This window comes from Tiliqua scincoides, chromosome 5, assembly GCF_035046505.1.
Source record: "Tiliqua scincoides isolate rTilSci1 chromosome 5, rTilSci1.hap2, whole genome shotgun sequence".
NCBI classification, from domain to species: domain Eukaryota; kingdom Metazoa; phylum Chordata; class Lepidosauria; order Squamata; family Scincidae; genus Tiliqua; species Tiliqua scincoides.
This window is the reverse complement of record NC_089825.1, coordinates 117,149,713-117,177,465: the sequence shown is the minus strand read 5'-3', so window position 1 is coordinate 117,177,465 and position 27,753 is coordinate 117,149,713. Positions and strand designations below refer to the sequence as shown.

The 27,753-nt window shown below is 47.4% G+C and overlaps 1 protein-coding gene across 7 annotated transcripts; it reads right to left on the bottom strand.

Annotated features, from left to right (window-relative positions):
* Positions 1-5: 5 nt before the first annotated feature.
* On the bottom strand, positions 6-27,753 carry RNF112 (ring finger protein 112). Of its 7 annotated transcripts, none has more exons than XM_066631010.1 (16): positions 27,640-27,753; positions 27,464-27,520; positions 22,539-22,660; positions 21,012-21,086; positions 18,310-18,619; positions 17,487-17,702; positions 15,241-15,378; positions 13,602-13,706; positions 13,444-13,494; positions 12,183-12,239; positions 9,904-9,990; positions 9,220-9,346; positions 7,636-7,766; positions 5,176-5,229; positions 4,056-4,118; positions 6-2,380 (listed from the first exon to the last, which is right to left on the bottom strand). In XM_066631010.1, exons 4-16 carry the CDS (start codon positions 21,032-21,034, stop codon positions 1,865-1,867), a joined length of 1,878 nt encoding a protein of 625 aa, XP_066487107.1. In that variant the 5' UTR covers positions 21,035-21,086; positions 22,539-22,660; positions 27,464-27,520; positions 27,640-27,753; the 3' UTR covers positions 6-1,864. The 7 variants fall into 7 exon arrangements, with proteins under 7 accessions (XP_066487107.1, XP_066487109.1, XP_066487106.1 ...); XM_066631012.1 differs by having other exon boundaries at positions 22,607-22,660; XM_066631009.1 differs by lacking the exon at positions 21,012-21,086.

The following is a 27,753-nucleotide window of genomic DNA, read 5'->3' as shown; positions in this document are numbered from 1 at the left end:
AACTCTGAAGGTGGAATAAGTACATGTATTTCCTGAGCGATGACGCAAGAGGCTGCAGGGAAAGGAACTAGTCATAAACAGTCATCAAAGCCAAGGCACTTGGATTTTATGCAGGGAATGTTGGCATACTTCTGGCAATGGCTCTGTGTCACATCCTAGAAGGTGTTCCATCTCACTCTGCTTTCTGGGCACATCAAAATAATTACAGTATGTGAGGAAAGGCTTCCCTGAGGATGGGAGCAGAGGCTTCGTTCCCCTGAAGTAGTGCAAATTTCCCAGCAGTTCTTGCTGTCATGCAATAGAAGAGGGAACTGCATCCCTCAATTACCCCACAATACATACCTGAGATTAATGAAAAGCACACTGCACATTAAGACAGTGAACATTTGAGCAACATCAACAGCCTGCAAAGCACTGTAGGGAGACAGGAAGTGCAGTGGAACCCTATAACAAAATGGAATTTGATGACTCCAGGCAGACTCCATACAACTTTTTTTCTGCAGAACATGAAAGGAGGAACGAGCTGTTGCAGAACACCTCTTTGAGAGGAGGCGGCAGAGCCCACAGTGCATTGCTCTGTGCTTGGCTACCTTTGTTCATTCAATAATGCACTGCACAATGTTAAGGAAGTTACTCCCTAGCATGAGCAGGTGTTACAGACAGTTCTAAGAAAGAAAGGAAGCATTCAAGTTCCCTGTTCCCTCTGCTCTGCTTGTTTAGGGTAGGTGCTGAAGGCAAAAGTGCTTTGTGACCTGAGAAAGGCCTGCTGCTCCTTCTCAGGCTTGCTGTTCCATGCTATCTGCCATTGAAGAAGGAGGAAGGAGACTCTACAGAAAGCAAGAATCCTTCACCTATCACTATAGGGGACTCATTACCCCAGCATCAAAAGCTATGCTGTGATGCCTTTACTCAGTGGATCCACATCATCATGGTGATGAACACTGGACTATTTGCCATTTTGCTACCCCATAACCAACCACTGTGGTTGGTCCTTCGCAGTTAAATGGGATAGAGCAGCAATTCCCAAACTGTGTGTCCAAGACCCATCAGTCGGTCATGACCCAATTTTGGGTGGGTTGCAAAATTGACAAGGCAGATTAGGCTATGTGCATCAAGCGTTAAACAATCTGCTACTGGGGGGAAGCACTGCTGCCCAATCACCATATAGCAGGGGTGCCCAAACCCCGGCCCTGGGGCCACTTGCGGCCCTTGGGGACTCCCAATCCGGCCCTCGGGGAGCTCCCAGTCTCTAATGAGCCTCTGGCCCTCAGAAGACTTGCTGGAGCCTGGGCTGGCCCAACACAACTGCTCTCAGGATGAGGACGACTGTTCGACCTCTCACCTGAGCTGTGGGAAGAGGGCTCCCTCCACTACTTGCTGTTTCATGTCTGTGATGCAGCAGTGGCAGTGGAGGAAAGGCTGGCCTTGCTTTGTGCAAGGCCTTTTATAGACCTTGAGCTACTGCAAGGCCTCCATTCATTCATATAAATTCAATCTAATAAATTCATTTATGTAAATTTATTCAAATTTCAAACGTAAATTAATTCTTTGTCTTCCTGGCCCCAGACACAGGGTCAGAGAGATGATGTGGCCCTCCTGCCAAAATGTTTGGACACCCCTGCTATATAGCCACAGAGACTTAAGCAGCTGATAAAGTTTTTTTTTTTTTTTTTTTTTTTACACGTGGGTCCTGATGCTAAATCATCCCTGGGATAAAACCCCACTGGGATAGGTAGAGGACAGCATGCAAGACATATTCTGTCACCCCTGAGATCTGTGTTTCCATGACAACTGAAGAAGGGTTCAGGACCAGGGATTAGCCTGTAATCTGCAACTTGGCTGCAGGACGATCTCTTGGCCAACCTTAACGACCATCCTGTTGACCAATGAGACACTTCTCATCAGACAGATCCTCATCCTCCTCTTGCTCATCATTCCGAACTCCATTCTGGGCATCTTGGGTTTTACGCTTCCCAAAGCAGTGCCCCAGACGAGCCCCTATTCCACCCCCAGCCAGTGCAAAGGTCCCTGCCCCAGCCATGGTCCCAATGGCAAATACAGCTTCAGTGCCCAGAACAGCGGCCTCTGCAGCCAAAATAGCACCTGCCACACCAGCGCCAATGGCCCCACCTGCCAACCCTACTGTGCCCACTCCAATGGCCAAACCAGCCTTGAGGGCATGGGATGTATAACGACGGCCATAACGGTCCAGAAAATCTTTAGCACTGCTCTGCAGGAGGGATTTCAGCTCTTCCTTGGAAGCTGACCCATCACCTTCCAGTGACTCATTGCACCTCCGCTCCAGCTCATGCTTAAGACGCTGGGCCATAGATTTGGGTGTTACTTTTAGGCATTTCAGCATGGGCAGTGTGAGCTGATCCTGAAGAGAAGCGGAAGGGTAAGGAAAATGAGTTAAGGGTAAAACAGAGGAGTATCAAACATCCCCTCCCTAAAATCTCTTAAATGTTACACATTCCCCAATGCTATATTTCAGGTGTATTTCACCCCTACTCCTCTGTGTCATATCAACCATCTAGATCAGGGGTCTCCAAACTGTTTGGCCAGAGGGCCACATCAAATATCTGGTGTGCTGTGGAGGGCCAGAAAAACAATTTAAATATAAAATTTAAATAAATATAGAGATAGAACTTAGATGAGTGAATAAATGAATGAATGGGATCATTCATTCAACCTCTCTGGCCCTCAGAACACCCTCCAGACACAATCAGAGCACAGTTCTGGTCATGTTGAGTGGGCCAGAGGCTTTCAAGGGGACAAGAAGTTGGCCGCGGGCTGGAAAGAGTTTTGCTGCGGGCCGCATCTGGCCCCCGGGCTGGAGTTTGGAGACCCCTGCTCTAGATGACCTCAACTGCTTTCCAAGGCTGAAGCTCTGTTTACTTGCCAAATTTATTCCTCAAATCCTTGGTCTCCAAACTGGAGACTGGAAAAAACTGGTGTCCGGAAAAAGGCCTTCCCATCCTGACCAGCACTTAACATTCTTCCGTGGCACCACTTATTTTTCAACCCAATCTCTGCGCAGGGACGCTCTGGGCAGTCGAATCTATTGCCCAGCATCCCAGCAGGCTACACAGCAGGAAAGCAACTGCCCAGGGATGCAACTACCTGGGGTGTCCCTGTGCAGAGATCAGGTTGAAAAACAAGGGACACCCAGTGGAACAGTAAGTGCTGCTCACAGGAGGGGGGGGGGAGAGTTTTTTCCAAATCCCGGATCTGGATTTTTCATTCTACAGCATCTTGTTCAATCCACTGGAGACCTCCCTCTGAGTTCCCAGCAAGCTGCAGTGAACCTCTGTTTCATGCTCCAATACTACCGCATATTTTTTCTAACTTTGTCCCTTCTCAGTTCTCCTTTCAAAACGATATCCTTTTGCCTCTGCATCCAACCACAGGTCAATGAAGCTTACTGAAACCTTAATACCACATACAGCCCAATCCTATGCCTGTCTACTCCAAAGTAAGTTCCATTATAGTGTATGGGGCTTACTCAGGTAAGTGTGGAAAGGACTGTAGCCTTAGATGCTTAACCTCACCTTTCCAACCAACATCTATCCAAAGTTAAGTCCTTTCCATCACCACTGTCCTCCATGCTTCAACTATTTTCTTTTCTCAAACTTATGTATTGGCAACCTTCAGTCTCGAAAGACTATGGTATCGCGCTCTGAAAGGTGGTTCTGGCACAGCGTCTAGTGTGGCTGAAAAGGCCAATCCGGGAGTGACAATCCCTTCCACACCGGGAGCAAGTGCAGTCTGTCCCTGGTCTGTCTCCCTGGCTATGGGCCTTCCTTCTTTGCCTCTTAGCCTCAGACTGTTGGCAAAGTGTCTCTTCAAACTGGGAAAGGCCATGCTGCACAGCCTGCCTCCATGCGGGCCGCTCAGAGGCCAGGGTTTCCCACTTGTTGAGGTCCATCCCTAAGGCCTTCAGATCCCTCCTTCAGATCCCTTCTCAAACTTAACCTTCAGAATTCCCCATCAAATCTTCTTTGCCAACCTTTTTCTAAAGCTACACTCAAATCTGTACTTCCGTGTGTTCATACCTGCTCCTTGATGAACTCTTCAAACATCTCTTGGATTTCCCAGTTGCGTAAGTTGATGGCCATCTGTAGACAGGGGAAGGTAAAGAAAGGGTGGCAAATGTGGCTATATCTTTGTTTTCCCTAGAATTCTCAAATTCTAGTACCACAACAAGTAAGCAGGAAGAATGTAAATGAGGAAAAGGTGGGACAATAATGGAGAGCTAATGCTTTCTTCAATTTGCACATGGCACCTCTGATGGTGACATAAGGACAGCTGACTTTTTGCCCATCAACATCTGATGACTTTTTCCATCACCACCCCCACCCCCATGAACCTGTCAACCCAATTTTAGAAAGTTATTTATTAATTACACCCCACCTTTGTTCCATGATGGAACTCAAAGAGGTGGATTAGGGTCCCTGGTGATCTCCCATTCAGGCACCAACCAGATCTTGACCTGTCAAGGTCTACAGCAAGGTTGCTGAATCATGTGCCTTCACAGCCTTTGGGAAAATGACCATAACTCAGTGACCACGTATGTGCTTTGTATACAGACAGTCTCCAGTATCTCCAGTCAGAGCAGGGATAGGCCCCTCTCTGAAACCCTGGCACACCATCATTCCCAGTCAAAAATAGGTACTCCTCAGCTAGATGAACTAGTTGTCTGACTTCCTATGACAGCTTCATGTGCATTCATTTACCATACCCTGGGGGTGGTTCTGGTGTGCTAAAACTGAGCTGCTGCTTCTGAGAGGACCAGCAGGTCAGCTAATACACAAGCCCCTGCTTACTGGTCAGACAGATGCCTTTTAAAGTGGTGGCTCTTTTCTATTCAGTCAACGGGACCAACTGCCTCTATTCTGCCCAGCATCCCTCCAGCGGCTTCTTGCTGTTGTCCCCTGTCTGTCTCTTTTTGGACTGCAAGTCCCTAGTGGGACAGGAAACCTTCCCCGCTTCATTTCTTTTGCTATATAAACTACTTTAAGAACTTTTTGAATTGAAAAGCAGTATATAGCAATCCCAAATGAAGAAATAAGAAGGGAGGTGCCATGTTCAATCACGAAAAGCGGCCAATTGGTTGCGGTCATCATCCGTTTGCTGGTGGAGGAGGGAGCAGGTGGAGGATGGGAAGGCCATTACCTCTGTGGCTGAACTGAAGTGAAACTTATGTTTCTTCAGGATGTCCGAGAAATTCTGAAAGGAAAAAGGGGCAACATCTGAGGATGGGGTACCAAGCCAATCTCCACAAAAGACACATGCAGCCAATCCACCTCCAAGTCACACAGCACTGCAGACACCCCATATTGTGACACACTAGTTTAACACAAACGCAGCACCACACTTACATACGTACTGTCCATTATGCCACATGCTTGCGTGTCCTAGGATTGTGGCCAACTCCTGGAAATCACCAGAATACAGCAGCAAACCCTAAAGTCTGCATCACAGGTTTGGGGGAGGTAAGCTTGCCCTTCTGCCAGGATTCTCTACCAAGTCTTGGTGTCTGGGTGTGAATTAATGACATCACTGAGTTGTAGTGGTGTGCAAGGTCTAGGCATGGCCTGACCTGCTAGCTCACAGAATCAAAGAAGGCTAGAGTTGGAAGAGGACTTGGAGGTCACCTATTCCAACCCCCTGCTCAGTGTAGGCAGCAATTCCAGGATCCTTGACATATGACTGTCCAGCTCTGCTTGTCAACCTCCAGTGAGGGAAAGCCCACTACTGCATGAGACAGATTGTTCCAGGGCTGGACAGCTTTCCTGTGGTTTCATTTGTTCTACTGCTCTCAGGAGCCACATAAAGTGAGTCTCCTTCTATCTGGCAGCCCTTCAGGTGTCTGACGATGGCTACTATATCTCCCCTTATTCAGGCTAAACACACCAAGCTTTTTAAGCTATTCTCCATAGGACATACAGCCAATCTTATACTGAACGAGGATGATGCCAGTTCCCCCTTAGTGATGGCACTGACTGGTGTAAAGCAGTCAGCCCCTGGCAGAAAAGGTGCTCCAACAGTGCAAGATTTATCATGCTGCTGAGAGTGCCCGTAGGAAGACCTTCGCCATCCTGCCCCATCGAGGTTTCCCTGTTCTCTGGAGCAAGTAAGATGACAGGAGAGGCTGGAGAGCGTGATGGGAGGGTGAAATGGAGATGGGGGGGCAAAACTGGTCAGGGAAGGGTGGAGATGGGTGGATCGATTCCCAGGAAGGGGGCAGGATCAGTGGTGCAAGTGCTGCCGATATCCTAACCGCCTTCCTGGGCCCAATCCTTCTGCACCAGCAAAATAGCTATTGTAGGTCCAAGTAGACACACCTGCGCCACAGAGGCTTACATCCAGATAAGGGAAAGACTCTTCCCTTGCCTAGATAAGAACTCCTGGACTGCTCCCCACCAAGAGATGCAGCAGTCACTATTTTGGTGGCAGAGGGGATAGGTTTGGACCCAGTCTCACTATCAACAATGCCACAGAGGAGCATTCACTCTCCCCCTTCTCCTGGCTGGCAGCAGGATGGGCCTAGTAAGAGGGTGGGAACAGGTCGGGACTACAAATAATTCAGACCTATTGCTTCAACTTTCCAGTCAGTCAATCTCCGGACAACAGGCTACTCCAAATCATTTCTGGAGCCAGTGTGTTTCTCTCATCCTGAGGGCACACCCCTAGACACTTTCACTTTCAGCTGAAGCCACACATACCACTTGCTAGGACCACAGCCACATCCTGAGATTCCTTCCCTGGGTAAATAGTGGCCATCGGGATGGAGAATCCAGACTGGGAACTGATCTTGTCACAGGATTAATGAAGTGTGTAGTTTGGCCCTTAGGGTTGTTCTTATAGGCTCTGTGCCTATGAAGGTTGCATGTGAGTTGTCAAGAGGTGCACTTTACAAATCGATGGTAAGGCTACACCTGGAGTATCACGTTCAGTTCTGGTCACCACATCTCAAAAAGGACAGTGGAAATGGAAAAGGTGCAAAAGAGAGCAACTAAGATGATTACTGGACTGGGGCACCTTCCTTATGAGGAAAGGCTACAGTGTTTGGGCCTCTTCAGCCTAGAAAAGAGGCGCCTGAGGGGGGACACGATTGAGACATACAAAATTATGCATGGGAAGGATAAAGTGGATAGAGAGATGCTCTTTACACTCTCATATAACACCAGAACCAGGGAACATCCACTAAACACTAAAATTGAGTGTTGGGAGAGTTAGGACAGACAAAAGAAAATATTTCTTTACTCAACATGTAGTTGGTCTGTGGAACTCTTTGCCACAGCATGTGGTGATGGCATCTGGCCTAGATGCCTTTAAAAGGGAATTGGACAAGTTTCTGGAGGAAAAATCCATTATGGGTTACAAGACATGATGGATATGTGCAACCTCCTGATTTTAGAAATGGGCTACATCAGAATGCCAGATGCAAGGGAGGGCAAGAGGATGCAGGTCTCTTGTTGTCTTGTGTGCACCCTGAGGCATTTGGTGGGCCGCTGTGAGATACAGGTAGCTGGACTAGATCGGCCTATGGCCAGATCCAGTGGGGCTCCTCTTATGTTCTTACTTTTACTCACTTTGTCCACACCCAGCATTGGAATCCACATCTCTCACCTTTATCCTGTCTGCGAGCTCTGCGCCGGTGAGAGCCTTCCCCTCCTGGTCTCTCCTGACATGATTTCCAGCTGATCTGGCTAAACCATCCACATACTCCCTCAGGCAGTCCCGAAAATCATAATCCATGTCTAGAAGACACAAACACCAGAGAGTTTAGGCACCTGAATGGATGATGTCATGTACACAAGGGTGGAAGGGATGGCAGCTTTTCAGCCTGAGAATCCTAAAGAATTCACAATGAAGGGATATGCAAAGACAATGACTGTGTATTCAATATATGTAGTGGCCTTGTCCTCTGTTGCCAACAGAGGGAGTAATTGTGCAGACATTTGAGCAAGGCCAGCCTCAGATGAATTAAGGAAAGACAAGCCCCAAGGAATAACCAGGAAAAACTTGCAGCGGATCCATAGGGGAATTTATCCAAAAGCCACATTCATATCATACAATAAATACCAATCAAGATAATACAAAGTCTTAAGCAGCAAGTTTTCAAGTCCATCTGAGTCTTTTGATAGGCTACCTCGGCCAGCCCAAATCTTTTGGGAGCTTGAGGCATATGCCAAATGCTAACCCCCTTATGAGGTAACAGGCCAACCTCTGCTCCTCCTCTAGCCCACCATTTTCCTCTCCTCAGCACAGTCTATGCTGTTCGCAATTCCTTTCCAATCCAGGGAATGGGAGGGAGATCAATGGATATGAGCAGGTGGGCAGAAGCGGGTATCCCTTGCCAATCTGTTGCCTGAGCCAACTGGGTCAGTTGGCCTCATGGATGGACCAGCTCTGCAGGCTGGGTTGTAAGCAAAGGAAAGAAAAAGTGGAGGTGGGTTTAATGATGAATAAGAGTCAATAAAGGCTATACTCCCACTTTTAGAACATATACAAAGTAGCTGTTTGCTTTAAACCGTTCCCTCTAGATGGCTAGATGACTCCAAATGGCTAGACTTTGTATGTTCTGAAAATGGGGGAACAAACATTTTGGGTTTATAGTCCCCTTCCATGCAGATGCCTGATCTTGTCTCATCTCAGAAGCTAAGCAGTGTCAGGCCTGGTTAATACTTGGATGGGAGACCGCCTGGGAATACCGGGTGCTGTAGGCTTCTACCATAGTCTTTCGAGACTGAAGGTTGCCAACCAAAAGGTGTGTTGAACAGAATTCCTGGGTGCAGTCTGTGTTCGTGTCTATATGGCAGTACATCAACAGCAGCAACAACAAAATACTGAGATTGATTCACAGCAGTTTGCATAAATCCTCCTGACCCTTGAGAAAACATAGTTTTGGGAGGGGGTCATTTTACTAGACTCAGCTCTTACTGTCTGATGAAGATTACTGATGTTACTCAAGGTTTTGGGTAATTTTACCTTATCCTAATAAAGGCATTACTGAAAGTTGGTTTCCTCTGGATTGTTTTCCTGATGGACCAACAGGGCTACCTATGATTTTAAAGGAGAATTTCTGGAACCAAAGCTCCCCCAAGTGGACTGATACAGCAACAGCTCCTTCCCACAGAGATAAAGGAAACTGAAGACCAGACATATGGATTAAGAGTAAAGACAGAATGATGGAAAGAGGGAAAGTCTTACCTGCCAAGGTGCCCCTAGTTCCCATCACCAACGACTTGCCAGGGAAAGGCATCAGATAACAGTGAGTGTTTCTGCTTCTGAGGGCCTCTAGGGCTCGTGGGTGTCTGCCAGGCGGACCCTTCAATTTCTGAGCTCAAGAAGGTGAGAAAGAAAAAGTTAGATTTACAGCGCAATCCTATCTTGTGCTGGAACACGCAGGCCACGAGGCCTGCGCTGTATCCAGCACAAGATAGGGGCCAGAATCAGCTCAGCCAGAGGCAAGGGGAAACTCTTCCCCTTACCCCTGGGTAAGCCAATGGAGCCCCAATGGGTGTCCTTGGACTTGTACCAACTCCAGAGGTGGACTTGCGCCACCTCCTCCACACCCATCCCACAGCCTTGCGTCAGCCAAGCTCGGCCAATGCAAGGCTCCAACCCCAAGTTAGCGCGGAGGCTGAATGCAGCCTCCGTGGGTCAACGTACATCCCTGCACTGGCCCAGCTGACTCCCAAGGAGGCACAAATGTGGTTTTTTGTGCAAAACTCTGGATTGCGCCCTTAGTCATCCTAGAACCACCACCAGAATCCGTTTGTCCCTCTTACTGTAGATGGGAGCTCAGGATCTCCTCGAGATCTCTCTTTCTCCACACTACTAAACTAGTCAGTCAGCCTGGATTAGAACCACTGCTCCCATCACTATGTTTACCTGTATGGTATCCTGAAGGCATGCCTGGCCGCCCTGGTATCTAAAGACAGCTGGGAAGTACCAGTCGCGAACTACAACATCAAGACGCTGCAAGAGAGAGATCATGTGTTTGGCTTTTGCATTCTTGAGTGTCGTTCATCCTTCTCTTAAGAACATAAGAACAGCCCCACTGGATCAGGCCATAGGCCCATCTAGTCCAGATTCCTGTATCTCACAGCGGCCCACCAAATGCCCCAGGGAGCACACCAGATAACAAGAGACCTCATCCTGGTGCTCTCCCCTACATCTGGCATTCTGACTTAACCCATTCCTAAAATCAGGAGGTTGCGCATACACATCATGGCTTGTACCCCATAATGGATTTTTCCTCCAGAAACTCGTCCAATCCCCTTTTAAAGGCGTCTAGGCTAGACGCCAGCACCACATCCTGTGGCAAGGAGTTCCACAGACCGACCACGCGCTGAGTAAAGAAATATTTTCTTTTGTCCGTCCTAACCCGCCCAACACTCAATTTTAGTGGATGTCCCCTGGTTCTGGTATTATGTGAGAGTGTAAAGAGCATCTCCCTATCCACTCTGTCCATCCCCTGCATAATTTTGTATGTCTCAATCATGTCCCCCCTCAAGCGTCTCTTTTCTAGGCTGAAGAGGCCCAAACGCCGTAGCCTTTCCTCATAAGGAAGGTGCCCCAGCCCCGTAATCATCTTAGTCGCTCTCTTTTGCACCTTTTCCATTTCCACTATGTCTTTTTTGAGATGCGGCGACCAGAACTGGACACAATACTCCAGGTGTGGCCTTACCATCGATTTGTACAACGGCATTATAATACTAACCGTTTTGTTCTCAATACCCTTCCTAATGATCCCAAGCATAGAATTGGCCTTCTTCACTGCCGCCGCACATTGGGTCGACACTTTCATCGACCTGTCCACCACCACCCCAAGATCTCTCTCCTGATCTGTCACAGACAGCTCAGAACCCATCAGCCTATATCTAAAGTTTTGATTTTTTGCCCCAATGTGCATGACTTTACACTTACTGACATTGAAGCGCATCTGCCATTTTGCTGCCCATTCTGCCAGTCTGGAGAGATCCTTCTGGAGCTCCTCACAATCACTTCTGGTCTTTACCACTCGGAAAAGTTTGGTGTCGTCTGCAAACTTTGCCACTTCACTGCTCAACCCTGTCTCCAGGTCATTTATGAAGAGGTTGAAAAGCACCGGTCCCAGGACAGATCCTTGGGGCACACCGCTTTTCACCTCTCTCCATTGTGAAAATTGCCCATTGACACCCACTCTCTGCTTCCTGGCCTCCAACCAGTTCTCAATCCACGAGAGGACCTGTCCTCTAATTCCCTGACTGTGGAGTTTTTTCAGTAGCCTTTGGTGAGGGACTGTGTCAAACGCCTTCTGAAAGTCCAGATATATAATCTTGTGATCTTCTGGCCTGTCCTCATGGTCACGGAGTACCTTATCCCCCTTCTCAGGCCCGATCCGCCTGCATGGATCAACTCGAAAGTGCCAGTGATGTCACTGGCGCAGGTCCGAGTTGCCCCACAGTGGCTGCTGGGGCTTAGCCTGGGGCAAGGGGACAAAAGACTACTTACCTCAAGTAGACCTCCAGCAGCAAACATTCCCCTGCAGGATGCAGCACAACCTGTGCCGTCACCACTGCATCACTGCATGGGAATTCAGTTAGCATTGGGTTGTCAGCTCCATTGCCACGGCAACCACGTAGCACTGCTCTACCTTGGCTGACCCCCCCAAAAATGGCTGGGGTGCTGGTTCGCCCACGGCAAGGAGTAGCTGTGTTGCAACCTAGCCCTTCAAAAAGGGGGGCAGCTAAGTGGAGAATGAAGGAGATGGCAGCTGCCAGTCTGGTCCAAGGCAGGGACTACTGTGGAGCAAGCCATACACTCCTGTGCGCAGCAGATACCCCTAGCAGCAGCAGCAGTACTCGCAGAAACGGTACTCACAAAAGAAAAAAATCCCTGTGAAATACGGTCAGAAATCTTGGTTAGAGAGTCACTTTGCCGTATTCATGTGTGTGAGAGAAACAGAGGGAACGAGACAGACTGAGAGCAGGAAAGAGATGAGGGTACCAGGCAGAGGAGGATGGGGCTGGAGGAGATGGTAGCGGAGATGGGAGCTGTGGAACAAAGGGGCTCTTTGACAGGCTGGCAAGACAGAAGGCATGAATGGGATGCCGAGGGAGGGGGGAGGAACAGAGGACATGACAAAACTGGGAAGGGAAGGAAACTGACCTGTCAGTGCTTATTACCTGGATAGGTTTCAATTTGCAAGTCCGGCCCACTGTCTCAGCAACGTACACAAACGTCTGTGGGGCAGAGGAAGTTTGTTTCATTTTTTCTGTTTCTGCCCTGCCTTTTGCTCAACCAAGCTGAGCTCAATGAGAAGACTCTGTTCACTCAACCCCTTTGGCCTGCCCAGCAGATCCACCCACCTCTAAGAGCCAGGAACAGAGGCACATAACACTGAATACATTGATGGAATGCACTGTGTGACTTATAACATTAGAGTAATCACCCTGCAAGCTCATGGTGTGGGTGTGGAGCACATAAGCTACACTGTGGTTGAACCGGAACATTAGTCTGAGGGCCAAACAAACGGCATATTATCCATTGAATTGAATTATCATAATTCAATCACTACAAAGTGTGTGTGTGTCAGAACAATCATGGGGAGGGGAATATATTACAGGACTCTGGTTTTCCCATTAAACTTTTCCTCCTTCAGAAGTGGCTATTTGCCCTGAAGAGACTGTTTGTAGAGCCATCATGGGAATGGTTCTTCCCTTGGTGAGAAAGATCAGTGACCCTAAGGCAGCAATTTTCAACCATTTCCATTTCATGGGACACTGACAAGGTACTAAAATGGTCAAGGCACAACAGCACTTTTTTGACCATTGACAAGGCACACCATGCTGTTGGTGGGGCGGCTCACATCTCCCAATGGCCCTACTAATAAATGACTCTCCACCCAAACTCCCACAGCACACCTGCGGACCATCCATGCACACCAGTGTGCCATAGCACACTGGTTGAAAATGGCTGCCCTGAGAGGATTTACCACTTTTCCCTGCAGTATGTAGCTTGGCTCACTTGCTTGAGGAACCTGCCTCTATTAGCTCTTTGAGCACTTTTTTTTAAAAAAATTTTTTGCCAATTCATCAACTTGCTGCCTGTGGCACACCACAACGGGGGGGGGGGGGTTGTGTGGATTGCCTAGTAGGGGTTGGTAGGTAGAATCCTGCTTTTGAGTAGGGTAGGTCAAAAAAGATGATCTGTTGTTCCACCGAGTTCTGAATCTGTGCTTCTACTTCTTAAAAACATGGTAAAATCCAGCAGTTCTAGATCGTACCCTATCCCTTTTTAGGATATTTAGGTAAGTTCTAGATCTTACCCTATCCATAAGGAGAACCCAAGTCTGATTTTCACTCCAATTCTCTAATATGCAATTTCCTCTATACCCCTCCAAGGGTATCCAAGACTTTCCTCCCACCCTTTAAAGCCCTCACTCACTTCCAGATATTCCAAGTCAGAGTCCTTCATCATGGTGGCCACATTGAGTATCTAGGTGATGACAAGAAAGGACAACAGGCGCATCAGACGTAATGAGTAGCTTACTGAGTCAGCAGACAGGACAGGAAGGGAGAAGATAAATGTTTGTGGGGACTCACCAGATAGGAGCTGAGCAGCATGGAGAAAGCTGAGAGCTTGATACTAACTTCCTTGCTTCTCTCCAGATCCAGTGAACCCTCTGTGTCCATCAAGAACATGGCAACCTGAGGAAATTTCAATTGGTTCTCACTTAGAGAAAGATTTTGCAAGAGATAAGTTGTTCCAGCGGGCTCCACGATATTCTGTTCTTGTGTGTGCGGCTATGTAGTTGGAGAAGCAAAAGTAAGAGAACAAGGCAAGCAAAAGGACGCACTTATGCAAACGTAACCTATGGAACTCCTTGACACAGGATTGTAATGGAAGATCAGAAGATCATTAGGTGGATGATGTGGTGTTGACAGCGATTCCCTGTTTTGACAGCTGTTTGACAGCTCTGGGAAGGGCAGGGCTGGCTCCACAGCTGTAATCAATCAAGGCCAATGGAGACCTGGATGGACACCTGAGCTTCATTTGACCTTGATGAGACTTTGAATGGACATGGACTCATGGACTGAAGAGACGGCTCAGCTGAGCCTAACTTGGACTTAACAAGGTAGCTCACAGCTGAGCTGAGTTTGGACTTAACAAGGGGCTGCAGGATAAAAGGCAGCTTCAGAAGGAGCAAAGGGCTGGCCAAGCAGGATGCTGACCCAGCCGGAAGCCGACCTGGAGGGCTACCTGACCCAGACCTACAGGAAGAGAGGACTGCCAGGACCCTGCTGGAGGAGACACACTGCTGGAGAGGAGGAACTCTACTGCAGAAGACTGGACTGTGTTTTGGAGACCGGATTGGACTTGGACTGGAGGCTTCAGACGTTACCCTGGAGTTAAGTGGAGTTTTGGGGAGGGAAAGCCTCTGGACAAGAGGACTTGCAGGGAATGTCTGTGTTTGTAGCAATAAATTCTTGTTATTTGCTATAGATAAGGAGTTCTGTGTTCATTCCTTGCACACCACAGCTGTGCTTCCTGGAAAAAGAGGGTGTTAATTAGCCAAAAAGCGGGCATTAAAAGGGAGTTGGGATATTTGGATGGGACAAATTGCCGTGGTCGGCAGGAGTCGAGAATTTGGCAGAACAAGGATGCAGTGAGAATTAGAAGGAGGATAGGTTTAACCACTGAATAAAAGTACAGTGGCTTATCTGTGGCTCAGCACCTGCGGATTTGAATATCTGCAGACGCTGAGCCAGCAGGAGGAGGGCCTCAAAATGCCATCCGCACAATACTGGAAGGCACTTCCGGTTTACTGGCACAAACTGAAAGTGCCTTCCAGTTGTGTATGGAGGTGTTCTGAAGAGGCCGGGAGGCCATGCATGAACTTTGGAGGGCCAGATGTAATTGAAGTCGTGTCCCCCCCACCCCCGGAGGACTTCATTATCTGTGGAATTCAGTGTCTACAGGGGGTCCTGGAGTGGATCCCCCATGAATACAGAGGGCCCACTGTACAACTTTCATTTTCATGGCAGAGATGCCCAAGACATTTTTTGCTGACTGAAACAAACTATATTTCACCCTCAGCTCTCCCCAACCTCACAGGTAACATGACTGTTTTCCAAAATTGGTCAGCAATGACGAACTCTTCCTCTCCTAGCCCCCTCATTTCCCATGTTACGCTCTTCATGCCTCTTCTCCTTTTGCTCTTTGATAGTCCAAAACTCTTACCTTTCCTTGTTCACTGGGGATCCAGAATGGCTGACTCCATATCCATACCCCCTTGGTAGTGCTTCGAGGCCCCGGCCGCCACTCAAATCCTTTCAGAGGCTCAGCTTCCTCACCCATCCATGATGCTCCTTCAATTTCCTACCAGCAAGGATGAAATGCAGAGGAAACAGGAAGCAAGACAGATTTTGGGTGGCAGGATGGAGTCATACAGCGAAAAGGGACTCTGAAAGCAATTTAGGAGCCCCAGCCAAAACTATTACAGTGATACAGTGTGTAGCAGTTACTGCTGGGGGGGACATGATTATTTCCCAGCACAAGACTCCATCGTTTCAAGGACCTTTTCTTTTACTATTCTTGTAAACTGAAACAAAACAGCAGAGCTAAGGCTGTAATGTCTGGAGCTTTTTAGCTTGGAAAAAGTCACTTAAGGGAGGGACGTGGCTGAAACCTATACAGTTACCCAGTGGGGGGGGGGGGGGGAAGAGAAGTTTTTCCTCCCTCTCTTGTGAGACTAGTATTAGGAGGTCATCCAATGAAATTGATTATTGGGAGATTTAGGACACCCAAAAAGAGGTCTTTATTTACACAGTGCATTGTTAGTCTGTGGAACTCACAGCCACAAGATGTGAAGATGGCCACTGGCTTGGATAGCTTTAAAAGGGGATTGGGCAAATTCCTGGACGACAAGAAGTCTATCAATGGCTATTAGTCAGGATGGCTATGAACCGCCTTCAGGATGAGCAGCTGGATGCCTCTGGATACCAGTTGTAAGGGAACAACAACAGGACAGAAGTACACCTTCCTCCCTTGCTTGTGGACATCTTAAAGGGAGGTGGTGATGGCCAACTATGGAGAACAAAAGGGGAATTCCCAGGCAAAGGGGAATGTGAGGACACCAGAATGGAACACCAGATGAAACTGAAGCTCAACATATGTTCCAGAAGGCAGCCTCCCCCCCACTAAAAAGGACAAAAAAGAGGCTTTAATGGCAAGGGGAAAGTTTTATATTTTGCACTTGCAAAGCCAGGTGGGTCTTTATCTTGATGTGCTTGATGGGCAGGAGGTCTGGTCTAGAGGGTAGAGCCTCCGTCTGCCTGAAGATAACATCCACAAGGTCGCCAGTTCGAGGCCACCAGCACCGTGCGACCTTGAAGCAGCTGACAAGCTGAAGCCGAGCGATTCCATCTGCTCTGAGCGTGGGAGGATGGAGGCCAGAATGTGAAACCAGATCAGAGTGAAACACCTGGACTGTTGTGGTTCTTGAAAGATAGAACCTTCTTTCAATTGTAAAAATCCCTACGGGGATTTAATCAGCCTGCCTATGTAAACTGCCTTGAATAAAGTCTTGAATAAAGACCAAGAAAGGCGGTATATAAATACCTGTTATTATTATTATTATTGCTTGAAGTAGAAGAACTTTAAACTGGGCACTGGGAGGGCTGGAAATCTTACTGATTCTTTTTGGAGGGTTGTTATTGCAGGCAGACTACAGAGTAAGCGCCATTGACCACTATGGGACTTACTTCAGAGTAGACATGCACAGGTTGCAATCCTACCCACAATTTCCTGAGATCAAGGCCCATTGACCACAATAGGACTTACTTCCGAGTAGATTCACTTGGTAGAACAGGACTGGCTCCCCCTTATTTAATTATTTATTTTATTTTAATTTAATTATTATTTTATTAAAATTATTTATTTTAATTTGCTTGATGACGTCACTTCTGGCCATGACATCACTTCCAATGGGTTCTGGACAGATTGTCATTCTAAAAAGTGGGTCCCAGTGCTAAAAGTTTGAGAACCGTTGCAATAAGGTGTTAGGAAGTTGACATGGGGTGCGTGTGTGTGAGACTCTACAAGTTTTGAAAATAACTAAAATCAGAATTTGGAGGAATAATACCATCATGTTATATATCAATCAATGTGTAATTTCACGCAGAATGCAATGAAACAAACCACATTGAAATATCTGTGTTCTAACAAAAGGTACAGCCAAAAAACCAGTGGGGGCGGAGCGATGGCACATCACCACATCCACCACCTGGGGTGTTGCCCCGCCCACTGCATGGGGTGACGTGCAGGCCTCCCGCACCGGGTGACACGAATCCTAGGGACGCCACTGAATAAACTAAATACTCCCCAACTGAGCCCATTTTCAAATACAAATCTAGTGATAATTGGCTACTGCCGACACATCCTAACCAAATGTGCACATGCATACATGGTTATGTTCTTATGCTCACCAGGTTTCGGAGCCGCCTCAGGAGAAAGTTCAGCAGGAAAGATTTGCCACGCCGATGCTCCCCGAGGATGGAGACCAGACAGACGGGACAATCCTTCACCTGTTCCTGCTCCAAGCAGTGGCTCAGAACTTCCTCTTGCAGGCAGAGAACCCCATTCTCATTCAAACTCAGCAGCTGCACTGGTTGTCCTGACGGCAGAAGACTGGTTGGCATCTTCTGTAAGAGTTAAAATCCAGCTGGGTCAGAACCAGCCTGGAACGGGTTCCATTGCTGCCCAATCAGAATCAGCTCCCCCTCCTCCCCCAATCTGCATCAGTATGAAACAGTATGGTGTCGGCAAGCCAGTGGCAAACAGGCATAGATGCGGAGCACTCCCTACCAGTTGGTCACCTCCCCAGAGCACCGTCTGAAGTTGCTTCACCTGACCTCATGGGTGTGCTGCCCCTTGTGGCACATACAGAGAAAACTTCCCCCAGAATATTAAATATGTGGAACTCCTTGCCACAAGATGTGGTGATGGCACCTGGCCTATATGCCTTTAAAGGGGGATTGGATGGATTTATGGACAAGCCATGAACAGTATATGCAACCTCCTGGTTTTAGAAGTAGGCGATCTCTGAATGCTAGATGCAAAGGAGTGGCAACATGATATGAGTATATTGTTGTCCTGAATACTCCAGGCATCTGTTGGGCCATTGTGAGATACAGGATGTTAGACTAGATTTGCTTGACCCAGTAGGGGTCTTCTTATGTTCTTAAATGCTAGAGATAGATACTTCTAAACTCTTTCAAGCAACCTTGTGTTCCTCAGATGTTGCCTCACCAGTTCTTTCTGAATCTCCTGCACGGGGAGCTGTCTAATTTTTTCCACCAGGTTCCGCAGCCGAGTGTCTGATTTTATCCTGTCACGGCTGCAGGGCTGACGACACTGAGGGCAGCGGTATCCGTGTGGCAAGAACCCACGCCAATAATGAGACAGGCAGCCCCTGCAGAAATTGTGCCCGCAGTCAATGGAGACGGGGTCGACAAAAGGCCCCAGGCAAATGGGGCATGTGATATCCTCTTGCAGGTCCTGAATCATGCCTCCTGGCAGCTTCTGCGGCTTCTGCATGGTGTTTGCTGGTGAGGGTGGCCTGCAGGACACACAGAGAAAATAGAGCTAAACAGATATAGATAACCATATGCATGTATACTCATGAGTAGACAAGTATGCCTCAATTCACTTTGAAGGGCAGGTCGAGAGGAACACAATGCCACCAGAACTGTCCCGATCCCATGAATGCAGGCCCCACCAAACTCTCAAGAAGGAAGCCCTTCACTCCTAGCTGACAAGGAAAATGCATTGAGCCCCATGGAAAGCAAAACTGAGGCACACAAGTGCATTTACTCATGAGTAGGCAACTTTGCCTCAGCTCTTATTGTAGGCCAGGTGAAGGGGAACACACCAGAATGACCCTGATCCAAAGAACGCAGGCCTCAAAAAACACTCAAGAAGAAAGTCCCTCCCTCCAAGCCAACAAGAAAAATGTACTGAGCCCTAAACTGAACCACACTGTGCATTTACTCCTATGTGACCCATGCCTCTGGTCTTATCAAAGGCCAGGCAAAGGGGAGCTCATGGCCACCAGAACGGCCCCAATCCAATGAACATGGAGCTCAACAAACATTCCAGAAGGGAATCATAGTTAAAAAGGATAAAAACAGAGGCTTGAGTGACTGGTAGAGTAAAACTTTGTTTTAAGTCTCACAAAGTGAGGTGGCTCTTAACACAGTGTTTTTTTAAAAAAAGGTTCCCGGTGCTAAAAAATCTGGGGACTACTGGTGTGGCCAATTCACTTTTTATTATTGAAAAAAGAATCCACCAACTTAACTTTCCCCCCTTCCTTTCCTCAGATGCACCAAATACACCCCCCCCCAGCACTCACCACTTACCTAATTAGGGCATTATAATAGTTCTCTATCAACTTTTGGATGAAAAAGGTGTTTATTTTGTATCCTTCCTTAGTTAAGCTACCATCTTTTAATGGAAGTTATTTCTTTCAATTTCTTCTTTGAGGGAAAGCAGATTCTCTGCATTATGCAGATCTGTTTATCCAGCCTTAAGATCCCATGTTCCAATAGGGCTGCATAAATTCCCCTAAAACCCAGCTTTATTGGTAACATACTCACACAGGTCTACAGTTAGAATAATCAGCTCCAGTGCAGCATAGTCTTTGAGGTCATTCAGACGCATATACTGCCTTGATCTTGAGCCACAAGTCACCACTGTGCTGTGTTTCTTTTTAAGTTTCTTGTCTGGTCTTCTCCTCCTCCGGAAACTCCTCCTCTTAGCCATGCCCACTCAGTGCTATCTTGTTTCCTCTCCCCAACCAGATGGAAATGGTCCATGTTACATAACATGGTATCATGTTACATGTTATGTGCATGGTATGATACATGTTATGTGCTCTGTGCTCACAGCCTGTGCCCAGTTTATTGCAACTGGTGATAAGTTTTTAGTCTCTGGAGGCCTGCCTTTCCTCAGAGTCTGCATGATGGTCTTCAGCCATCTCACAACTCTAGCCTGCCTTCAGCCACTCATACACACCTCAGCACTCTACTATTGCTAGCTAATCTTTTTCAAAACCCTGTAACTAATTGTGACAATACCGGCCACAGGAGAGCAGTGGAGGCAGAAAAGGAAGTCGTTCTTTCCTGCTTGTGGGCTTCCTAGAGGTAGCTGGTGATGGTTCATTGTGGGTAACAGGATGCTGGTTTGAGCTTGAACTGATCCAGCAGGGCTCTTCTTGTGGTCCTAAGCAGTTACATGGGAGTAAACCCCAGTGACTTCAATGAGATTTACTGCCAACTCAACATCTATACTACTGGTTCCCAAACATTTTTGACTGGTGACTCCTTTGACCTACTGGGCCACTGGCCGCAGCTCTCCATCACTCCTAGACACTGTATAGGGTGGTGGGTTTTTTTGTGAGGATTCCATAGCTCCCTTGGCTGGCTCACAGTTCAGGAACCACTGAGCAAGGTAGGAGACATGGGAGAGGAGGTGTGGCAAGATACCTCCTGCATTACAACTTACCAAATAAAACACTGGCTGCGGGCAAACAAATAGAAGCTGGAACTCACTGGTTCCATGATCCACCCAAATGGCCATAGGAATGTCCTGAGTCTCTGAAAGGTAACTTACATGCACTGAACCAAGTCCTTTGGGACCATCCTCACATGGCCAAACAGAATAAACCAGGCCCTTCTAAATGGCCGCTAAAATACATTCAGGTGACCAGGAGAAACTGAACTGTATGAAACGTCCCAGCAGATACACATGGATCACATCACTCAAGATTGATCTCTTCAATTGTTCTCTGTGGAAACCCTATTTATCTACAATACTGTTTAACTACCCAATATGAACAGCAAAAAGTTCCGAGTCAGAGCTAGTTACTCGGCTGACCATAGTTACAACCACTCTTTCCCAGTAAGGAGAAACTTTTCTTTGAAGAAGAAAGAAAAAAAGTCGATTCAGCTTACAGTTTAGTATTTGCATTCCCCATCTTGCAGTGAGCGGGGTGCTGAAAACCTTCGGCAAGTTAAACTTCCTTCCTCCTGCAATGCAAAAACCACGCAGCCACTTGAAACAAGCCCTCCCTTTCTCAATTTCCTATGTGATGAAAAGCAGGCCTGACCAAGAGCACAATCCTATGCATGTCTACTCAGAAGTAACTCCCACTGTGTTCAGTGGGGCTTGCTCCCAGAAAAGTGCATATAGGAAAGTAGCCTGAAGTCACCTCAGGCAGCAGATTGGGGGAGGCACCTGTCTCCTTTCACCTACTTCTGTCCACTGCTCCTCTTCCCATTCTGTGGATTAAAAAAGGAAGAGGAGAAGGAGCTGAAAAGGAAGTGTGGGGGAGAAGAGAACTGTGGGCTAGAGCAGCGGTCTCTAACAAAAACTGCCCCCCTGTCCGAAGTGGCTCTTACCGTTCCGCTGCTCTGCTGTTTTGTTCTTCAGCCATGTGGGCACAGGGATGCTCTGGGCAGTCACGTCTATGGCCCGGATATCCTAATGCAAAGCCTGCTCAGTTGTAGCTTCCCAGAGCGTCCCTATGCCCACATAACTGAAGAACGAAGCAGAAGAGCAACAGAATGGTAAGAGCTGCTCACAGAGGGGAGGGATTTGGGCAAACACTGGATCTGGCACACAGGATAGTTTGGCGAACCCTGCGCTAGAGAATCAGAGTGTTCCTTTTTTCAAGTAGGAAGAGCGAAGGCATATTTCCAGGTAAGGGGGGCAGCATTTGCAATACCACTTCAGGTGTGAGAAGGTCTGTGGGTAGCTCTAAGGGACTAGAGCAGCAGCAACCAAACTTGTGACTGCCGTGTTGTGGCAAAGCGGTCCCTGCTTGGACCAGCGCTTACCATTTCGCTGTGTGGTTCAGAAGAAGTTACTTCATCTTCAACAAATGACACTTTAGGCAGTCACGTAGGTAGCCCACCATCTCAGCAGGCTTTGCATCTAGATTTCCGGGCAGACAACTGCCCAGATGGCTGCATGACAAAGAAGGAGTGGCTTCTTGTGAGCAGCGTGTTGGAACATGAGGGGGGGGGGATTCAGTGTCATACCAGATCCAGCCCGCAGGTCATGGTTTGGCGGATACCGGACAAGAGAATGGAATATGGGAAGGAAAAGGAGTTTGCTAGAACATTTGATGAACCTTCCCATTCATACATTTGGGAGGGAACCATTTCTGCAAAAGATAAACACAAGTATTCTTGGCTACCCATTAGGTTTCTCAGTGGCCAATGTGAAAATCAGAAGAAGGGTTTGGACTGTTGCTGCTGTGTAACTCTACAGCAGTTGCTCTAGACTAGCGATCATAACCTGAACCCTACTTTCAACTACTTTGAGATAAACTATCTCATAACTTCTTTCCTTCCTTTCTGTTCCCGGCACCCTCAGCGGAAATATGAAGACAAACAAACAAACTGGACTCCACTCCACCCACCCCACCCAACATTTCCAGAGCCTTTATCTAGCAGTAACACTGTGCATCTTCTTACTTTCTGTTTTGATTTTGGCCCTGCATAACTTGATGGGGGAGGGAAGAAGCAATTCTTAATTACTGTACATGAGAGGTGCTCAGGCCGTTTGGAAGTCACGCTGTTGCTCATGGGATCTTGATCTGCAATGTGGAGAGTATAGTGGTGGTTAGTCCATAGTGAAACAAAAGCACTGGGCATATACTCAGAGGCCCTCTGTTTTGTGAGGAATAATAATAATAATAATAATACAGGTATTTATATACCGCCTTTCTTGGTCGTCAGATTTCTCCTCAGACTTTAATTCAAGTCGGTTTACATAGGCAGGCTATACTAAATCCCAATAGGGATTTTTACAATTGAAGAAGGTTCTGTCTTTCAAGAACCACAACATTTCAGATGGATCTTTTATGGTATCACATTCTGGCCTCCATTTTCCTCCCACACAGGCTGACAGCGGCCAAAGCGCAGGTGGAATAACTCGGCATAACTCAGCTAGGCTTGTCAGCTGCTTCAAGGTCTCGCCGTTCACGGTGCCGGTGGCTTCGAACTGGCAACCTTCGGATGTTATCTTCAGGCAAACAGAGGCTCTACCCTCTAGACCAGCCCTCCTGCCTGGAAGAGGTTCATTGGGTCCTGCAGGGATGTACAGTGCACGAGACAGGAAGTCTGGCTGCTGATAATGCAACTGTGATAAACCACTCAGCACCAGACAATGGATGCAAGAAGTGGGGGGAGGAGGACAGCCGGTACACTGGTGTTGTGTATATAATGCTGGAAGGAGATTTGAGAGACTTGGGTTCAAATCTCACCCAGCAAAGGTGATCATTAAGTTATAGTGGCCCAGTCACAGTCTCTTACCCTAACCTATCTTACAAATAACCCCACTATATTCTTTCCCCTCCCCGTCAATGCAGTGGTGTTGAAGTGTCTTCTGCTGCATCCTTTGGGGTGGGAGTACCTGACCCAAGAAGGATTGGGTTGAAAGTTACTGTGAAGATAAAATGGGCAGCAGGAAAAGAAATCCAGGTATGCAATTGCATCCCCTTGGAGGGGAGATAGGATAAAAATGTAAAATTAGGTTAATATCCAGGGGAGTGATACAGCCCAGAATGTGGCTGAGGGAGCACTGCAGGAGCAGAGTTCAGGACTTCTACGACAGAAGTAGTGATGACACCCACAGGAGTGCTCAGGTTCTATCTCTGAAACTATTTTCAAAGAACCTCAGCTGAAAAGAAGTATCAGGATCAGCAGAAGGAAAACGGAGACATCCGCCTAGGGCAGTGGTTCCCAAACGTTGAGACCCACTGATGGGTCACGGCCTGATTTATGGTGGGTCTTTAAAGGGTGATGGGAATATCAGATAACTAACTATCTCAAGCCCGGAGGTTATTAAAAAATCAAATACTGTAGCTACCAATTGCCCTGCAAAGAGCTCAGGTCCTGCAGTTTGCAAACATGTGTAAATATAGGGAGATAAATGTCTGAGGGTCTTTTTTCTAATTATTATTACTCGTACTTTTTTTTTAACGTATATTAATTTTGGGATCCAAGTTTTATTGTGTTTTATTGTTTTTAAATGTCTTATTTTCATACATATTTATATATTTTATATTTTTAGTATGATTTTATTTGTTAGCTGACTCGAGTGCTCTTTACTATGATAGAAAGGCGGGATAGAAATTCTATAAACAAACAAACCATTTTTTCCTAGATCTCCTTTTTTTAAAGTAAACCTAGGTGGGTTCTGATAGGGTCCCGTTTAAAAAAGTGTTGTTTTAAAAAAAGGGTCCTGGTGCTAAAACGTTTGGGAATCACTGGTCTAGGGAATATGCTGATATCTAGGCCATCTCCTTTCCTAAAAACAGCCTGAGAGAAAATCTGTAGCTCATGTTACAGTAAGACTACAACCCTATGGAAATTTACCTGGTAGTAAGCCCTGTGGGACACAGTGGGACTTACTTCTGAAAACAGACACAGAGGCTAACGTTCCGATTGTCAACATTTGTTTTAGACTGCAACCCACTCCAAGCATTTGGGATGAAAGGAACGAGATGCAATCAAGTATGCCAAGTTGCAGAGTAGGAGAAAAAGGACAAGAGAAAGAAATGCCGAAATGATGAGATCTGAAGAAGATTGTTTGTTGTTCAGTCTCAGTGGGGTGTGGCTATCTACTGCTGACCTAGCTCCCCTACAATTGCTGGTATTCACATAGGTTCTGATTTGCCAGACAGTGGTGGGGAGCGCAGAGCCTTTGCTAATTCAGGTTGTTGACTGGTCACAAAGTGAGGGCAGGGGCACCTGTGGAGCTGCTCTGCCTGTGGAGAAGAAGAAAAGATGTTCCACTTCCAGAAACCCAAATGGTGAGTTCTCAGGAAGATGAGACCATTCTTCTCTTCCCCCCATCTCTGGAGGAAAAAAAACACAGTAGCAACAACAGAGAAAAGGCTGCCAGTTTTAACTGGAATGATCCAAACGGAGGAAGTGGCTGGAAATGTTTTTGAATCACTAGGAGTCATGCGAGCCTTTGCATTAAAAAGAAATGAGAAGAAATCCTGCCGGAGCCAATGAAATGGATATGGCAGGCATAAAGAACATTTTGGCTGTGCTGCTGCCTGGCCTAAGTTTGAGAAGACACCATGATGGGCATCCAAGGGAATAGGACAAGCCCATCCATGAATGGAGAGGCAGTCTCATTCTTAAAAAAAAAGGTTTTTGAGATGCTTCTTTTGCATATCCTGCACTTCTGAAGTAAGAACTTGGGCATCTTCCTCACAAGGTGCAGACCATCCTCCCAATCCAGAAATCCACATGCACTCAGATGCACACACAGATCTTGTGGACCACCCTATTAAGCCATTTCTGTCCAACATTGCAGTGGGGAGAGTAGACTTCAACATATGAACCATTAACAAAAGGAGAACATTTTTCTGTGACTGAGTGTATGACAAGCCATTATGTGTATGGGATCTCCATGCACACAGAGGAACCCCTTGCACTTAGTATGTTGTGCTGGACAGAGCAGTAACAATCAAAATACGTATATACAGTACTTTAGATACAACTCAGGCTTGAATCAATGCTGAGCAATGAAGCTTCCTGAGTGACACTGGGCCAGTCACTCTTGCTCAGCCTGACCTACCTCACAGGGTTGTTGCGAGGACAACCCTGTGAGGTAGGTTGGGCTGAGAGATAGTGACTGTCCCAAGGAGAGAAGAAACCACGTACACCACCCTGAGCTCCTGGGAGGAAGTGCAGCATAGAAATGTGAAACCATAAATAATTGTGCTCATCTTCACAACAAACTTGTAAGGTAAGCCAAAATGATTTTTTCCCCCCATATTACAGAAGGAAGGAGAACTGAGGCTGATTCACAATGGCTTGCCTAAGGCTATGGTTGGAGCACGATACAATGGCTCTGGTTTCAAAACAATTAATGGGCTTTGGTCAGGTTTGAGCTGTTGGGAGTTGCTCAGTTAATTTCTCTTGTAGTATAACTGGAGCATATTAAAGAACTGAAAATACAAAGGGAGGAAGGAAGAGTGGGGGACTGCTGATCAGGCTCCAGGGAGGATTTTTTAATTTTCTGTGAAACAATGGGAGAAACTGAAAGGGGGAAAAAATGGGCTTGGTCTGGATTATTCTAATTTTGGAGCATGAGAACAGTGTTTCAGCACTTCTGATCCCTCACAGTCCCAGGCCAGGATCTCCGGTTAGAAGTCAGCCACTGGAACCAAATTTCAACTCTAAGGCCTGCTTGCTACCATCAAGCATGAGAGTGTTTCTGAGCATACACAGAGTGTGCACCCACCACATCACTGAGCCACAGTCCACCTGCCCAATGGAGAGTTGTGTCATGTGGGGCTATGGTGAGGCTGGCTAGTGACAATGTACAGGGGGAGGGGCAGGGGGGAGTGCGCCTTCCTGACCTTGAGGCCATTTTCTGAATTCTAAACCATTTCAGATTTGCACTTCTCAATTTCATTACTCAAACATCAATGCTTGATTACCTAATTCTTTAATTACCTAATTTTCTTTGAAGACATGGCTCTCTTCCTCTTGTTTTAAAATCCTGAACTGACAATATGCACAGGTGACACGTTCCAGATGAAAAGGTGCCACTTTTAAACCCTCCTCCAAATCTCCCAAACATTCATTTCATGCTCTTAAAATGCCACACCCCCAAACTTCCCAGGTGGAATTTCCAGACAGGTGAGCATACCTTCCGGTGAAATCTGAAGCCCCTTACTCCGAAGTCCGTCCCATGGAATTCAATAAGGCTTACTCCCAGGTAAGTTCATGTAGGATCACAGTTATCTGATGGGGGGGGGCAGGCACGAGTACACTCCCTCATGTACACAATTCATAGTTGTTAAAACGGAGCTCATCCCTGTCTGATAGGGTCTCCTTCCTCAAGTAGACAACAATGAGAGCCAGATCCTATCAGGGACGGGTCCAGGGGAGGCCATGTGTGTGTGCCCCCTAAACTCTCACACAGGTGGGGAAGGGTGCTCCCCAGGATGGGGAGCGAAGTCAGGTGCCAGGGGAATGCCCACTGGGTGGGGCAAGAGGGCAGAGTCAGAATGCGAGCTCAGGTCTACCTACCTGGAAGAGGTGGCTGCAGGGGGCAGTCGGAATGGGCGCCCAGGTCTACTGGGCAGGTAGATCTGGGTTCCAAGTCTGGACGGGAGCCCAGGTCTACGATTCCAACAAACCTTGGCCACAAAGTTTAAAATTTAACCAGCCCACACCTACCTGCCTGCTTGACCTGGTTTGTGGAGTCAAAGTAGTGCTCATGGCTCCCCCCCCCCAACACAAACACTGGATCTGCCCCTAAAGCCTATGCATGTCTACTCAAAAGTAAGTAGCATTATAGTCAATGGGGCTTACTCCCAGGAAAGTGTGGCTAGGTGTGTAGCCTGGATCTGCACTCTTACCATCCTTACCTGGGAGGAGGCCACCTGGGATGCAGTCAGGAGGTCTTGGGTTCCAAGCCAGAAAGACTTTCGAGAGAGGAGAAGAGAGAAGTTGGCCAGGATTTTCAGTGGTTTGTCATCTCCTGCTCTGTAGCCAGGGAGGAGGGTAGAGACACCCCCCAAAGATGCCCCCCTCCGCTTCCTACCTGTCCAGGCTCAGCTGCTGCAGCTGTCCCAGGCGAAGAGGGCAGAACCGAAAGCAGACGCATCTTGTCGCGAAGAGAAGCGGCAGCCGCGCCGCGTCTCCATTCCGGGTCTGC